The following is a 14816-nucleotide window of genomic DNA, read 5'->3' on the forward strand; positions in this document are numbered from 1 at the left end:
CATTTTTGTTGAATAAAAACAGACTGTAAACTTTGATAATCTGTGTGGAGGTCTGTTGGTGCGCTGCGCGGGAGCAGGACTTGTTTAGTTAGTAGTATACGATATTTGCAGTAATTGAGCGAATATTTATTTGTGTACTTTTCCCTCAACAGTACAGACTAGAGGAAGCAGTCAGTGTGTGTGTGTGTGTGTGTGTGTGTGTGTGTGTGTGTGTGTGTGTGTGTGAGAGATGCAGTCTGAGTGTGACAACTGAATCGAGGAGGGTCGGGGTCAAAGGTCAGACAGGTGAGGGTTTATTCCAGGTGTTGCAGGTCTACTGCTGATCTTTGAATGCGTCTAAGTCGAAGGCGAGGTCGAGGAAACGTCGCAGCTCCACCACGTGAGTGTTCTTGTTTCCTGTCGCCGGAGCTGCTGCCGGGCCTCTACCAGCGTACCTGACACACACACACACACAGAGGTCAAAGGTCAAATCACTCAGAACAGTCAGTGATGATGAAAGTGACACATGATGATGAGGATGATGAAGATGATTACCAGACAGGCTTGGCTCTCTGGGTGGTGGTTCTGATGCGAGGCTTCACGTAGTCGTAGTAACCCTGGTTCTTGTGCTCCTCCTGACACCAAACCAGGTCAGCGTTGTGGAAACGTTCCGACTCGGCCTTCACCTGGTCGAACGGGAACGGAGACAACTGGCGAGAGAGAGAGAGAGAGAGTTGAGTCCATCACTGAGACAAACAGACTCCATGTTTCTCCTCAAAGACAGAAAGAAGTTCATGTCGAACATTTGCTGAATTTACAAGAAGGAACAAATCAGTCAGAATCAGTCAGAGACAGAGTTTCACACAGTTTATAAAGTGTCTCCAACTCAACAACTCACTAAACTGACACATTTGTTAAGGGAGTCTGGGACAAAGAAGTCGCCTATACTGGTTACTGGTTAGTGTGTTTGTAAAATGTGACATGTTTAGATCAATAAAATGTTTCTTCTTTCATAAATTGAGTGTAAATGGTGAAATCAGTGTAAACAGTGTTCAAACAGCTGCTAAATGTTGGCAGGTCAGACTTTAGCACTTTAGACACAGAAGCAGACAGGCTGGTACAGCCATGCTGCCACAAACTCACACTTTTTACAAGGATACAAACAACTGACTGTTTTCATTTAATGCTGAATTTACAAGAAGGAGACGATGATTCAGAGTCTGTCAGAGACAGAGTTTCACTACGTTACAAAGTTTGTTTTAACTCAGCAACTCTTAAAATCACCACATTTGTAAAGGGAGTCTGGTGATGTTGTGGTGACTAGTTCAATGGTGGATCAGTTGAAGCAGACAGTGTGTGTGTGTGTGTGTGTGTGTGTGTGTGCGCGTGTACCTGCTCGATGCGGGCGATGGCCACGCTGCCCTCCATCCCTCTGTTCTTCCTCTCTTTGGTGAGCTCATAATAAACCTTCCCGGTGCAGAAGATGATTCTCTTCACCTCCTCCGGACGCTCCAACGCTCCAGCGCCTCCTTCTGGGATCAACCTCTGGAAGTGAGTTCCTACAGACGAGAGAAGAAGAAGAAGAGTGAGTCACTTCTCGACTGATTACTACTACTACTACTGATGATGATGATGATGATGATGATGAAGATGATGAAGATGAAGATGATGATGACAGTACCAGGCAGCATCTCGTCAAAGCTGGATCTGGCCTCTGGGTGACGCAGCAGAGACTTGGGAGTGAAGATGATCAGCTGGAGGGACAAACAGGAAGTGTAACACGTACAGTGATTAAGAAAATAAAAGTCAACAAACAACAATACAGAAGTCCATTTACAAAAGGAGAGAATCTTCATCAAGAGCCCCAGCTGATGATCAGATGTTCACAGCAACTTATAATCAAAACTGTGTCACATTCAGCACAGCAGTGTGTGTGTGTGTGTGCGTGTGTGTCTCACAGGCTTCCTGAATGGGAGGAGAATCTGTCGTCTGAGAACATGGAAGTAGTTTCCAGGAGAAGAACAGTTCACCACGATCCAGTTACAGTCGTAGAGCTGACGCACCGCAAAGTCCTCCGTGATGTTCTGAGAGAGAGAGAGTCAGAACCAGGTTCACACCAACACAGAACACAGAACATTCCTTCAACACAGCAGCAATCTGAACCCAGATAAAAACACCTGGAGTGGAACAAACTCACACATAAAACAAATAGACAAAGGAAGTAAATTGAGATATTTTAATCTGTGGAAAACAGAAACCTAATTCATTTAAATGATCTGATTATAATTTAGTGGACGGAGATGAAGCCCCTCATGAAAAACCTTCAAATAAAGACTTTGCTGCTGAAACTTGTCGTAATGAAAGAGATTAAAGCAACACTAGGTCGTTTTTCGACCTTAAAATAATGTTTCTAAACTCAGTTAAGTGGTAGAATAACGGTTAACAGGATGAGTGGTGACGCCTCTGCAGCCTGAGGGCGGTCGCGCCGGCAGAAACCGCACTGCGTAACTTCTCAGAGCGGGTCGGAGACGATCTGACGTAAAGACGTCTAGTGCGACCGGCTTTACGACACGTTTATTCATCGGTGGATTTAGCAGCAGCTACTTGGATTTTTCGTAAACCAACGCCGAGCCAGCTGAAAAAGCCAAGAAGGTTTTGTCTGAGGAGGCAAAGAAAAGACAAAGAGAAAGTGATACAACATGAGCCGGACACGGATAAATACTGGACCAGCTTACACTCGGTGGAGCAGCTGAGAGAACTGATGGCGACCGAGCCTCGATGCTACTGGATCTGTAAGTCATATATTACATATATACATATTTATTATCTTACCGACTTTTACTTTGAGTTGATTTGTTGTTACGTGGTGTTCATTGGGGCTCTGTTTGTCCAGTTTATAACCATAATAAAGCCGGGAGATAAGCTAATGCTGTCCGTTTGATAGCTTGCTCGTTTTCATGTAGTGACTGTAAACGATGACTAACTTACTAAAACACTGTGAACGTCTTGTCTTGAAAAGTTTCTTAGTTTCTTAGTTCATGCAGATAATCAACATAATTGTTGAACAGTGTGGTCGGGAGGTAACGTCAGGCTATTGTTGTTATCGGTAACGTTAGCATGCTACTTAGCTACTGTTGTACCGAGTTGGTTGTAGTTATTACACCAAACACAACGTCAACTTGCGATTGTATTCAGAAACTCCCGAAAACGTAGTTATATTTTCAGACGTTACTAAACACATTCACGCCCAAGCGTCATGTTTTGGAAGTAACTCAGTCGGTGCAATCACTACAACCAACTCGGTGTGAGAATAACTCTAGCATGCTAATGTGCTGTGCAGCCTTCATGCTAACAAACTACCAGCTGCTCTCTCTGAATCTAGCTTGTTGTCGGCACTCTTGAGGTTTTTTTAGACGATTTCGTGATTCGCCGGCTCCGTCAACAAATTCACGTGTATTCATTTTCCCCAGGGAGGCTCATACAGCGACAGTATTTACGACACTGGTAACAGATAATTGCGCTTCTCAACCAGCCGGGGGCAGTAATGAGTCCAAACTACCTAGTGTTGCTTTAAGTTAGCTGTGAAACGGCAGAATTGAGACAGAAACTCATTTAATCACAAGAAATTAGAGAAAACTTCGTCCTCAACTCTAAAAGAGAAGCACAAAGCAAAACATATTTACACTGAAGAGACTTTCCCCCTTTTTTCTTAATTTCACTTTATCATTGACTCTGTGTTTGTACCTTTTACATGTGACCTCATGCTTTGGCAATGTTTAGTCCAAAACGTCATGGCAGTAAAGCCACTGCAACAGAGAGCTGCAGTGATGCTAACTGCAGTTAGCATCACTCTGGTTCCTCTGTGGGATTATTGAACTGGATTCTGGGTTATAATAAAATAATCTGAAGTTTCTGATCCGTCCAGGTTCTGTTCATCAGGTAATCTCCACAGATGAACTCCACTCTGTGATGGTTGAAGGTAAATTAAATGTGTAGCAGTAAAAAGCTAATGCTAGGCTACAAACAGACGACATCACGGTCACATGACTCAAACGTCTCCACCACTGAGCGTCTTACTGCACAATTACTATCCAGGTTTCTATAAACTGATCAATGTACAAGTTGTAAAGTCAGAGTGAGAACAGTGTGTAACTAAAGTGGGCCTGTAAAGACGGACTAGTGAGGAGACGAGTCTCCGTGTTCGCTGTGAGGACGATTAATGTCCCCGACAACCTCTGTAGTCTCATTCAGACGCTTGTTAGCAACCGCTAACTGTTTTTAACACATGAAGAGCTTTATAATTAAACTGTGGACATTTAATGATGAGTTTATGTTGGAGAACAAAACATGTGAATATGTTCAGCCTGTGGTGACCACACAGCTTATGAATTAAACTGACCAGAGGAGAGAGGGTCAAAGGTCGTCCATACACCATAATGCAGTGGAACTAGTCTGTGTGTGTGTGTGTGTGTGTGTGTGTGTGTGTGTGTGTGTGTTACCGGCATGACGTCGGGGTCGTCGTTGCACATCTGGAGGAATCTCTCTGGACGAGCTGAAGAATGTTCTGGACCCTGCAGACACAGTTCTGTTAACGCAGTAATTAAAAATGTCCACCAGGTGGAGCTGTTTCGCCCGTCACCTCTGAGTGAGTGGACGGCGACGTTCTGATCCAAATTAAGTTTGATTTCCAGCAAATACTTGTTGAGACAGGAAGGTTTTTACAAGGTGAATCTTGGTTCAACCTTGTAAAAAACTTCATGACGTTGCTTTGTAGAAGCTGGAGATGTGTTTCGTCCTCACCATGCCCTCCATGCCGTGCGGCAGCAGCAGCACGATGCCGTTCTGTCGGACCCACTTGGCCTGACCGGGACAGATGAACTGGTCGATGATGCACTGAGCCGTGTTGTGGAAGTCTCCAAACTGAGCCTCCCACAGGATCAGAGCGTTCGGACTCGCCATCGCAAAACCCAACTCAAAGCCTGCAGACGGACAGAGAGACGGACAGAGAGACGGACAGAGAGACAGACAGAGAGACAGACAGAGAGACACACAGAGAGACACACAGAGAGACAGATGGACAGACGGACAGAAGGTCAGATGTTCAGTTTAAACAATCAAATATAAATAAAGTTTCAGACAAACAGCTGTAGTGTTGGGACTGACCGAGGACGCCGTACTCAGACAGCGAGCTGTTGCAGACGGTGTACGGCGCCTGGTCAGGAGACACGTGGTTCATGGGAATACAGATCCTCTTATCCACGTTCTGGTCATGGAGGACATGATGACGGTGGCTGAAAGGGGACAAACAAGCGTCAGACTGCAGGAACGACTGGTGACCTGAAGCTTTGAAGAACCACAGAGGTTCTAGGTGTTCCTCACAAACACTCAGAATTCAGAACTTTTCTAAATTCATGTCCTGGATTTTGTAAAAACTTCTATTAAATTGATGATCCTGTAAAATCCTACGGCTGTGCTCCTAATACTCTTTAAAAAACTGTGAACTTGACGTACAGTCAGTACAATCTGAATATCATCTGCATATTAAACTCTCTCCTTGTTCTCGACTCTTTCCTTCAGAGAACACGAGACGCTGTCCTGGTCCACGTCCTGTTTACCTGAAGGTTCCTCGCTCCACGTCCTGTCCCGACAGTCGGATGTGGGTTCCCTCCTGCAGCAGCGATCCGAAGGCCATGTACTCTCCCAGAGCCCAGTCCACCATCCGGTTCTTGATCATCTCACCCCGGCCCTTCAGGATACGACTCAGACCTGAAACAACGAGTACTTTACATCATTTACAGATTAACTGTTGTTCCAGGAGAAAACCAGACTGTGTGGACATGTGGTTGTTCTATGTAAGCTGATGTGTGATGCAGGTTTTTTGCCTGCAAGTTACTGAAAACAATCATGTTTCTATAACTGCTGAAGATTTAATCTACTTGGAAAATGAAGGAAAAATGAGACAAACGGACTCAACGTGGGGACAGTAAACTGGAAATCAACCCACCAACAGTCTGATGGAAGAATGTGAATGAATCTAAACTAACATTTGTGTTCTGTTTGTGTTTCTGTCTTTAAAAAGCGTCAGACCTCCGTGGATGGTGAAGTCCTCCACGGGGACGGAGGAGGCAACCTGTCCGATCTGGTTCAGGTTTTCTTCAGTCAGACCGGTCGAGGGGCAGCTCATGGACTTTGGCTGTCCGTCCAGAGTGAAAAAACCTGAAGACAACAACAACAACAACAACAACAACAAGTCAACTACCTGACAGATCCGACAGATCCTGACCCACACCTCAGTCCTGCTTCACAAACATCACATCAGACACTGTGACGTGTGTTTCCAGAAGGACTGAAACTCACAAAGTCCAGATTCACGTGTGATCGATGTCACATTAAACACTGAGAAGAAGACTTCAGATTTCACCTCGACACTCTGACTGACCTGACCTCTGACTGGACTTTTTCTGCTTCTGGATCGTTTCATTCGACTCTGACTGATGTGAACAAACACTACAGTGAACCTGCTGACACTCACCGGGCCAGGGGGAGTCCAGCCAGTGCTTGATGTGGAGGATCTTCTCATCTTTAGAGCGAGCGTACGCCTCCTCACAGATTTTATCATATTTAGCAATTTCCTCCTGCAAACAGAGACAAAGACAGTCAAGAATATTCAGTCTTCACATGAACATGTAAAGTCACAGAACCAGACTGGACAAACAAAAGTGTCTTAAATCAGTGCTGTGTTTTTATATCCCTGTCGCTCCTCAGTTACTCAAACTATCTGATCACACAGGAGCACAAATGCACACGATGTCCAACAGCAACAGTCGGCTTTCTGTTCTGTCGTCTTGCTGCTCTTTGTCGTTGTGCAGGAGGTGAAGAGTTTTACAGAAACTGAGGAGGAGGAACTGAGCTGCAGCTTCCACCTACACTGTGAACAGAAGCCCCAGGAGATCACTGACTGAAGAAGAGGAGCACATTAACGAGAGCTGACGTGTCCTCACCTCGTACTCCTGCCTGCTGACGGCTCCCTCTGCGATCAGCTTCTCTGCATATTTCTGCAGAACGGGCTTCTGCTTCTTGATCTGTTTGTACATCAGTGGCTGAGTGAACATCGGCTCGTCCATCTCATTGTGACCCATCCGACGGTAACACACCTGCGCACACACACACACACACACACACACACACAGCATGTTAACACACGTTTCACTGTGACAGACAACACGCTCACAGCTTGTACCGACAGATGACACACTGACCAGGTCGACCACCACGTCTTTGTGGAACGTGGCCCTCCACTCGGCGGCCACCTTGCACACGTAGATGACGGCCTCGGGGTCGTCGGCGTTGACGTGGAAGATGGGAGCGTTGACGACTCGAGCCACGTCGGTCGGATACGGAGACGAGCGAGCCACACGAGGGTCTGTGGTGAAACCGATCTGGAGACACGATGAGGTCACAGCTCAGTCATCCATCCGTCTGTTTATCAGCGTGTTTGTTTGTTTGTTTGTTTGTTACCTGGTTGTTGACGACGACGTGCACGGTGCCGTGCGTGGTGTGGGACGGCAGGTCGGACAGATGGAAGGTTTCATAGACGATACCCTGTCCTGCAAATGCTGCGTCTCCATGGAGAAGGATGGACATCACCTGGACACACACAGACACACACACACGTTCAGACTAACAACAGATCTCGACAGCTGTGTTGTTGTGAGCGTGTACTCGGTATAGTTCTCCAGTTCTTGTTCTAGTTCCAGTCCTTTCTGTAGTTCTATTAGTTCTAGTGCTTACTTTAGTTCTTCTGGATGTTCAACCCATCCTTGTTCTTCTTCTAGTCCCTATATTTCCAAGTTCTTTATCTCCTTCTCCTACTTCTCCTCGTTCTAGTTGTTGTAATTTAATTTATTTATTTATTTCGGCATGTTATTAGACAGTCATCATCACACATCATCTTAGTTAAAATCAGGTAGTACACATGACCGAAAGGGAAAGCGGGAGAAGCAGATGCTTATCTAGTCCCGTCCCCGTTACCCACAGAATACATTATTTCCACAAATTATATTTCTTTTGTATTTTGACATACATGTTACAGCAGCATGCAGTGAACAGAGCTGCAGTCCGGTACCGGTCATAGTTCTTTAATATTACTATGACACGTATTATATTTATTTAATATAACTACACACTGCTGTAGATTGTAATAAAGCTGTAGAGATCCTGTCAGGTGGAAATGTAGATGACTGTGTAAAAGGTTCTGCAGGTTCTCTGACGATGTTCTGACGCGTCCACTTTATACTTCAGATGGACTCTTGTTGTGTTTGTCCGTCTCACCCTGTTGCCGTCGTTGTCTCCGCAGTAGAACTGCTCAGCCTTGGTCTTTCCCTGCACCACAGGGTCCACGGCCTCCAGGTGAGACGGGTTGGCTACCAGAGACAGCGTGATGTTCCTGTCCGTCACACGGTTGATACGACGATGGTACATCCCCAGATGGTACTTCACATCACCCGAGCCCTGAGGAGGAAAAGCACAGCAGGTCAGCTGAGACTGAAGAGACTCTGATCACCTGGTAACAAACAGGATGTTACAGGTGTGATTGTCTCTGCTGGTCACAGAGATTCTAACCATTAGTGATGCACACAAAGATATTTCATGTACGCTATACTGTCTTTAATAATATGATGAGCAGTGAGGCTTTCTAGGTTACGAGTTCCTTAATCTTTACTTTAGTGATCAGCGAGACTGTGTTCACTAAACATGACCATGCGTGTAGTAATGTCACTGTAACAAATATTGCAGCACATTTAAGTGGCCAAACTAAAAGCTGTAAAGTTGACAGGACAGAGGAAACGCTCCTGTAAATATCTGTCCACAGCTCTGATGGAGCTCAGGATTTATCAGGACGACAGCAGCTTTACTCCAAAACTATTTCTGCACTGTGCAGCTGTGATACCACAACATACTCTGTGAAATCATTTGTCAAGTGTCAGCTGTTTATATTGTGATATCTCTGATGAACCGGACTATTTGTTACAAAGCTAGATCATCATAAATTCAACCTGTGATACTGAATCACAGGCAGTAACGGTTAAAATACCTCATCAGCAGCTTCCAGTTTGGAGTCAAACTGACAGAAGATCTGTTCCAGTTCTTTACGGATCACGTTGGCCAGAACATTCAGACGACCCCTGAAAGGAGAAGACAGTGGGTGAGCAAACAAAGAGAGAGAGGGACGAAGACAGACTGTTGTATGAAAGAGTGTGTGTGTGTGTTACCTGTGAGGCATGCCCATGATGACGTTCTCCACACCCTTCTCAGAGGATTTATCGATGATGGTCTTCAGAGCCGGGATCAGAGACTCGCAGCCCTCCAGACCAAAACGTTTCTCTGCAGACCACTTCTTCTGCAGGAACTCCTCAAACCTGCACACACGCACACACCAGAGGTTCATACACACACACACACACACACACACACACACACACACACACACACACACACACACACACACACACACACACACACACACAGGAGGTGTGTTTACCTGGTGGAGCGGACCATTCGGGCCAGCAGCGTCCTCTTCTCCTCCAGAGTGAACTGCATCACTCCTGGAGTCTCAAACTTCTGTCTGATCCACTGACACTGCTCCAGGTCGTTGATGAACATGAACTCCACCCCGATGTGCTGACAGTACGACATCTGACACACACACACACACACACACACACAGTCAGTCATGTGGAAACAACCCAAAAAATGTGGAAATTGTGCAAATACATCAAGTTTCTTGCCTCCAGCCGGCGTATGATCTCTTTGAGCGGCAGCACGCTCTCTGAGCCTCCGATGAAGGTGGTGGTGGGCAGCCGGAACACCTTGTCCAGGTCCGACTCATCCAGGCCGTAGAAGCCTACATGTCCCATGATGCACCACAGGCCAGGAGGCGAGCGGAGGTGAGGAGGAGGGAAGGAGGGTTCAAGGAGAAAAAACAGGGAAGGAGGTGAGAAAAGGTTGAAAGACGGAGGGAGAGGACACACACACAAACAGGCCGTGGACAAACGAAAACATGCATACATGAGTTAGTGATGAATGAATGAATGTTATGAACACAATATGGAGACGCAGGAGCAGACAGACCAACAGGAGCAGACGACAGAAGAAGAGAGGACAGAGTGGAGACAGTTAGTTCAGCAGTTTAATGAACAGGACGGGGGAGGGGGAGGGGCCAGTACAACAAAACAAACAAAAACACATCGTTAGTTTTATTAATTTGAGCCAATCAGCAGTTCACATCTCCTCACTAGTGTTTGTGTCAGAGCTCCATGAAAAACACAGTGAGTCACTTTGTTCTTCCTTCATCACCATGTAGAGCTGGACAACATACACCATCATCACTGTGATACAGGACAACACTGCACACGATGATGCGTCATAACTGGCGTCTCTCCTGGTTTCACAGCTGCATTACAGTAAAGTGATGGCAATTTCTGTACTTACCAGTAGGGATGCACGATATGTATCAGCCCGATAATGGAAGTTGTACATTATCGGTTGTCAGCACATAATGAAATTATAGCCGATACGACAAAACCAACTTGCTTTAGAAGTGCAGCACCTCCACACAGCAGGTGGTGGTATGCACCTTTAAAGTTGGTTTGCGAGCAGCAAATTAACAGAGAAGAAGAACAACGCTGTTGTCACGCTCATGACGTAGAACTGCTGCACCTGTGTAGATCCACACAACGTAGACGAGACACGTCGTCACTGCTGTGGACGTTGGTTTTAAAGCTCAGAAGAAGAAAACGTGATTGTAAGTTGTTTCCCACAATACATCTTATTAGAGCTCTGAATATTAAATCTATCTGAGCTTTGTTCCCCTCAGGTGAGAAACTACAGGTGAGATAAACTACAGGTGAGGGACGTCTTCTGAAAATATAAAGATGTGAAATTATTGTTTATATGATCGTATTTGTCATGAGAGGAAGTCATCGATGTCGCCTGACAAAAATCCATATGGTGCATCCCTACTCACCGGACTGTTACTCTACCCATCCAGTCCATATATCAACATCACTGAGGATTATTGATCAGATATTACTGCGGTATCAATATAGAAATAGGTCTATATGGTCAAAAATATTGTGATTTTTGATTTTGTGCTTTTGAAAAGATTTATTGAGGTATATATATCGTATATAACGATGTCATTTTCAAAATATTGTGATACTATTTTAAGGTCATACCGCCCATCTCTAGTAACGGCCTGTTTTCATAAAACACTCGAAAGTACGTTGATGAAGGTTCTCAGTCCTCCAGGTCCTGGTACCTCCAGGTTCTGTATCATAGACAGCTGGACCTGTTTCAGTTTGTTGAAGACGTTTCACCTCTCATCCAAGAAGCTTCTTCAGTTCTAACTAACTGGAGGAGCTGCAGGCTTTAAACTCTGTGTGGGAGTGTCCTTACAGAGTGTGGGAGTGTCCTTACAAGTATGGGAGTGTCCTTACAAGTGTGGGAGTCTCCTTACAGAGTATGGGAGTGTCCTTACAGTGTGGGAGTGTCCTTACAAGTATGGGAGTGTCCTTAGAGTGTGGGAGTGTCCTTACAAGTATGGGAGTGTCCTTACAAGTGTGGGAGTGTCCTTAGAGAGTGTGGGCGTGTCCTTACAAGTATGGGAGTGTCCTTACAAGTGTGGGAGTGTCCTTAGAGAGTGTGGGAGTGTCCTTACAAGTATGGGAGTGTCCTTAGAGTGTGGGAGTGTCCTTACAGAGTGTGGGAGTTTCATCTAAATGACGTAAATAGTGATTATAGATTACAGACAATAGATGTTTTTCTATCATCTCACAATATACTGTTTATCATGACACACTAATCGAACAAACAGCTCATTGATTAATCGAGAAGATAAATCAACAATGAAAATAATTGTTAGTTGCAGCTGAAGTTGTTCTCTGTATTGGCGTCATGCAGACCAGCTTTATTAATCTACATCTACGAGCCTGTGGTCTCCTGGAAGACAAGATGGAGGTCAAGGTGTCGATTGGGAGACTCCTGGTTTAGAGCACAGAGAGCAGCGATGTGTTCATGACTGCAGTGCCGAACATGAGTGACATGCTGAGGCCGTTATGGACATTAAATCTGTTATTTTATAACTGCACACTGATAATGGGAGGATGTAGTTAGGGATGTAGTTAGGGAGGATGTGTTATGGAGGAGAGAGGACAGACAGAGAGAGGAAGTAGAAGGATGTGTCACAAATGTGTCGCCTCTTACTTCAAATATAAATCAGTATAAAAAGTCCTTCAGTTGAGCCACACAATGACCAATAACGTCTCCCGTTACACTCAGCGAGCAGAAAACACTCAACCAGCCAATCAGAGGGCTGAGCTGGGCAGACTGACAGCTAATTCAGCCAATCACAAAGCTGACACAGGTTATAAAACTGCTCTGATGAGGACGAAACGCCACAGTCACAAACCAATCACACGACTGACAGCCAAGCTGGCCAATCAAGAAGCAGACAGCTTTCACTTTCCTCACTCCCTCCTCCTCCTCCCCTCTGAGGGGAAGGCAGTGAGGAAATAAAACAGGACGAGTCTTCTTCTCTGCTACAAACACGTCGCAGCCTTTTCAAAGACAAACAGCAGCCGACAGGTTTCTGGTCGTTACCGCTCCGTCTGCAGCCGACACTAAACTGTGACTGGCAGTCGGACTCTGAAACACACAGTCACAACACATCACTGATCTTCACAGAGTCACAGCTGCAGGACTCAGTGAGGACACCACTCTATCTGCATCAGACAGAAAGAAACAGGTTGTTCTTGGATCAGTTGTGTTAGTGCTGCTGAGATATTCTCCCCCCTGTTTTAAAGCTAAAAGTAAAACTGTAGAAAAGCAGAAAACAGAGAGAAGAACTGAGGAGAAAGAGAGAGAGAGCAGCTCTGCTTTAAAGGACCAGTTCAGCCAAAACGTTACAATCCACTCATTGCTTTTATAGTCAACAAAACATTTCTGGAGCTTCACAGTAAAACAGAGTTGCAGCATTCTGCTAAACACCTGAAGCAGCTGGAGATGATTTAAAACGGAAAAACAACCAAAAGCCTAAAATGGATCCAAACAGATCCAGAGAGTTTTTTCAGCCTCGACGAAGGTCGAGCTCGTGCACACACTTCAGACGGGGTCAAAGTGTGTGATCTCTTCTCTCCTGCAGACTGAGATCACAGCAGACGAGCTGCATGGAGACATCTGATGTTTAAATCATCTCCAGCTGCTTCAGGTGTTCAGCAGAACGCTGCAACTCTGTTTTACTGTGAAGCTCCAGAAATGTTCTGTGGACTACAAGACTTCACCTGACTTTATATCATCAGGAGGAGACGATGACTGAGCCTGACTTTATATCATCAGGAGGAGACGATGACTGAGCCTGACTTTATATCATCAGGAGGAGATGATGGCTGAGCCTGACTTTATATCATCAGGAGGAGACGATGGCTGAGCCTGACTTTATATCATCAGGAGGAGATGATGGCTGAGCCTGACTTTATATCATCAGGAGGAGATGATGGCTGAGCCTGACTTTATATCATCAGGAGGAGACGATGGCTGAGCCTGACTTTATATCATCAGGAGGAGACGATGACTGAGCCTGACTTTATATCATCAGGAGGAGATGATGACTGAGCCTGACTTTATATCATCAGGAGGAGATGATGGCTGAGCCTGACTTTATATCATCAGGAGGAGATGATGACTGAGCCTGACTTCATATCATCAGGAGGAGACGATGGCTGAGCCTGACTTTATATCATCAGGAGGAGACGATGGCTGAGCCTGACTTTATATCATCAGGAGATGACGATGGCTGAGCCTGACTTTATATCATCAGGAGATGACTGAGCCTGACTTTATATCATCAGGAGGAGATGACTGAGCCTGACTTTATATCATCAGGAGGAGACGATGACTGAGCCTGACTTTATATCATCAGGAGGAGATGATGAGTGAGGTTAATGTTTGAGTGAACTGCTCCTTTAAACTATAAAGAGATTGAAGCCTCACACCAACAGAAACATCATACAAGCTAACGCTGCTAAATAACACAGGCTGAACATTTTCTATAAGTGATAAATTACTAAGTTTCTATTTGTTTTATTATATTTTGAAAAACCAAAATATCTTTTTTATAGCATCTAAAAAAAAAAAAAATTGTGATGGACAACATGTTCTTTCATTTTGTTTACAACAGGTGTTCCTGTGTTTTTAGGTTAACGTTCACCTGTTGGAAGTTCATCGCTGTGAGACGCCAACAGGAAGGTTTCAGATGCTGCAGGTCAAACTTACAGCGCGACGTCAGGAAATCATTTCTAAACACGTGGCCACAACCTACTAAATGTGTTTTGAAGTTACTGAAGCGCTGCGGAAACCGTTAAGGAACATTTATGTTCGACATTAGTGACAGAGCCGTCTGACAGGGAGCAGTACCACTGGACGTCACCGGGGGGCGGTGCAGAGACGAGCACAGGACGCGACAAACAAGTTTGAACGATGTTGGACATCGAAGTGGAAATTATGTTCATCGTCAGTTTCTCTCTCTGGTGATACGAGTGAGGAGAATCCTGTGTCCACATGTCGCGCTGCGTTTGTCCGAGCTCATCACATTTAAAGAAGTACTCCTACTCTTTTCATCGTTTTTCTCTTCCTGACCTCAGCGACACCCGTCAGTCAAACATCATCACATCCTCTTCTTGATTTTATAACAAAGTATATTGTCCTTTTTATCCTGTGATGGAGTTTATAACTTCACTCTCACTGCGATGTAAAGAGCGTTTGCTTTCATCAGATGAGAA

The 14816-nt window shown here is 45.1% G+C and overlaps 1 protein-coding gene across 5 annotated transcripts in view; it reads right to left on the bottom strand.

The window, feature by feature from the left end:
* Nucleotides 1-270: 270 nt before the first annotated feature.
* Nucleotides 271-14816, bottom strand: part of ogdha (oxoglutarate dehydrogenase a) — a 29096-nt gene continuing 14550 nt past the window's right edge. For 3 of the 5 annotated variants that reach the window (XM_084360244.1, XM_084360243.1, XM_084360245.1), the window contains 19 exons: nucleotides 9768-9883; nucleotides 9521-9675; nucleotides 9252-9398; nucleotides 9074-9164; nucleotides 8311-8490; nucleotides 7498-7626; nucleotides 7239-7418; nucleotides 6981-7133; nucleotides 6512-6614; nucleotides 6067-6195; nucleotides 5595-5745; nucleotides 5143-5270; nucleotides 4780-4958; nucleotides 4479-4550; nucleotides 1938-2063; nucleotides 1661-1733; nucleotides 1372-1538; nucleotides 535-689; nucleotides 271-434 (listed from right to left, as the gene is read on the bottom strand). In XM_084360244.1, coding sequence (XP_084216370.1) covers nucleotides 314-434; nucleotides 535-689; nucleotides 1372-1538; nucleotides 1661-1733; nucleotides 1938-2063; nucleotides 4479-4550; nucleotides 4780-4958; nucleotides 5143-5270; nucleotides 5595-5745; nucleotides 6067-6195; nucleotides 6512-6614; nucleotides 6981-7133; nucleotides 7239-7418; nucleotides 7498-7626; nucleotides 8311-8490; nucleotides 9074-9164; nucleotides 9252-9398; nucleotides 9521-9675; nucleotides 9768-9883 — 2555 coding nt within the window. In that variant the 3' untranslated portion in view covers nucleotides 271-313. Of the gene's footprint in view, nucleotides 435-534; nucleotides 690-1371; nucleotides 1539-1660; nucleotides 1734-1937; nucleotides 2064-4478; nucleotides 4551-4779; nucleotides 4959-5142; nucleotides 5271-5594; nucleotides 5746-6066; nucleotides 6196-6511; nucleotides 6615-6980; nucleotides 7419-7497; nucleotides 7627-8310; nucleotides 8491-9073; nucleotides 9165-9251; nucleotides 9399-9520; nucleotides 9676-9767; nucleotides 9884-12639; nucleotides 12685-14816 lie in introns of all 5 variants that reach the window. The other 2 variants (XM_084360242.1, XM_084360241.1) reach the window with 2 other exon arrangements.

The sequence above is a fragment of the Pagrus pagrus genome (genome assembly GCF_965226575.1).
Source record: "Pagrus pagrus genome assembly, chromosome: 8".
Taxonomy (NCBI): Eukaryota; Metazoa; Chordata; class Actinopteri; order Spariformes; family Sparidae; genus Pagrus; species Pagrus pagrus.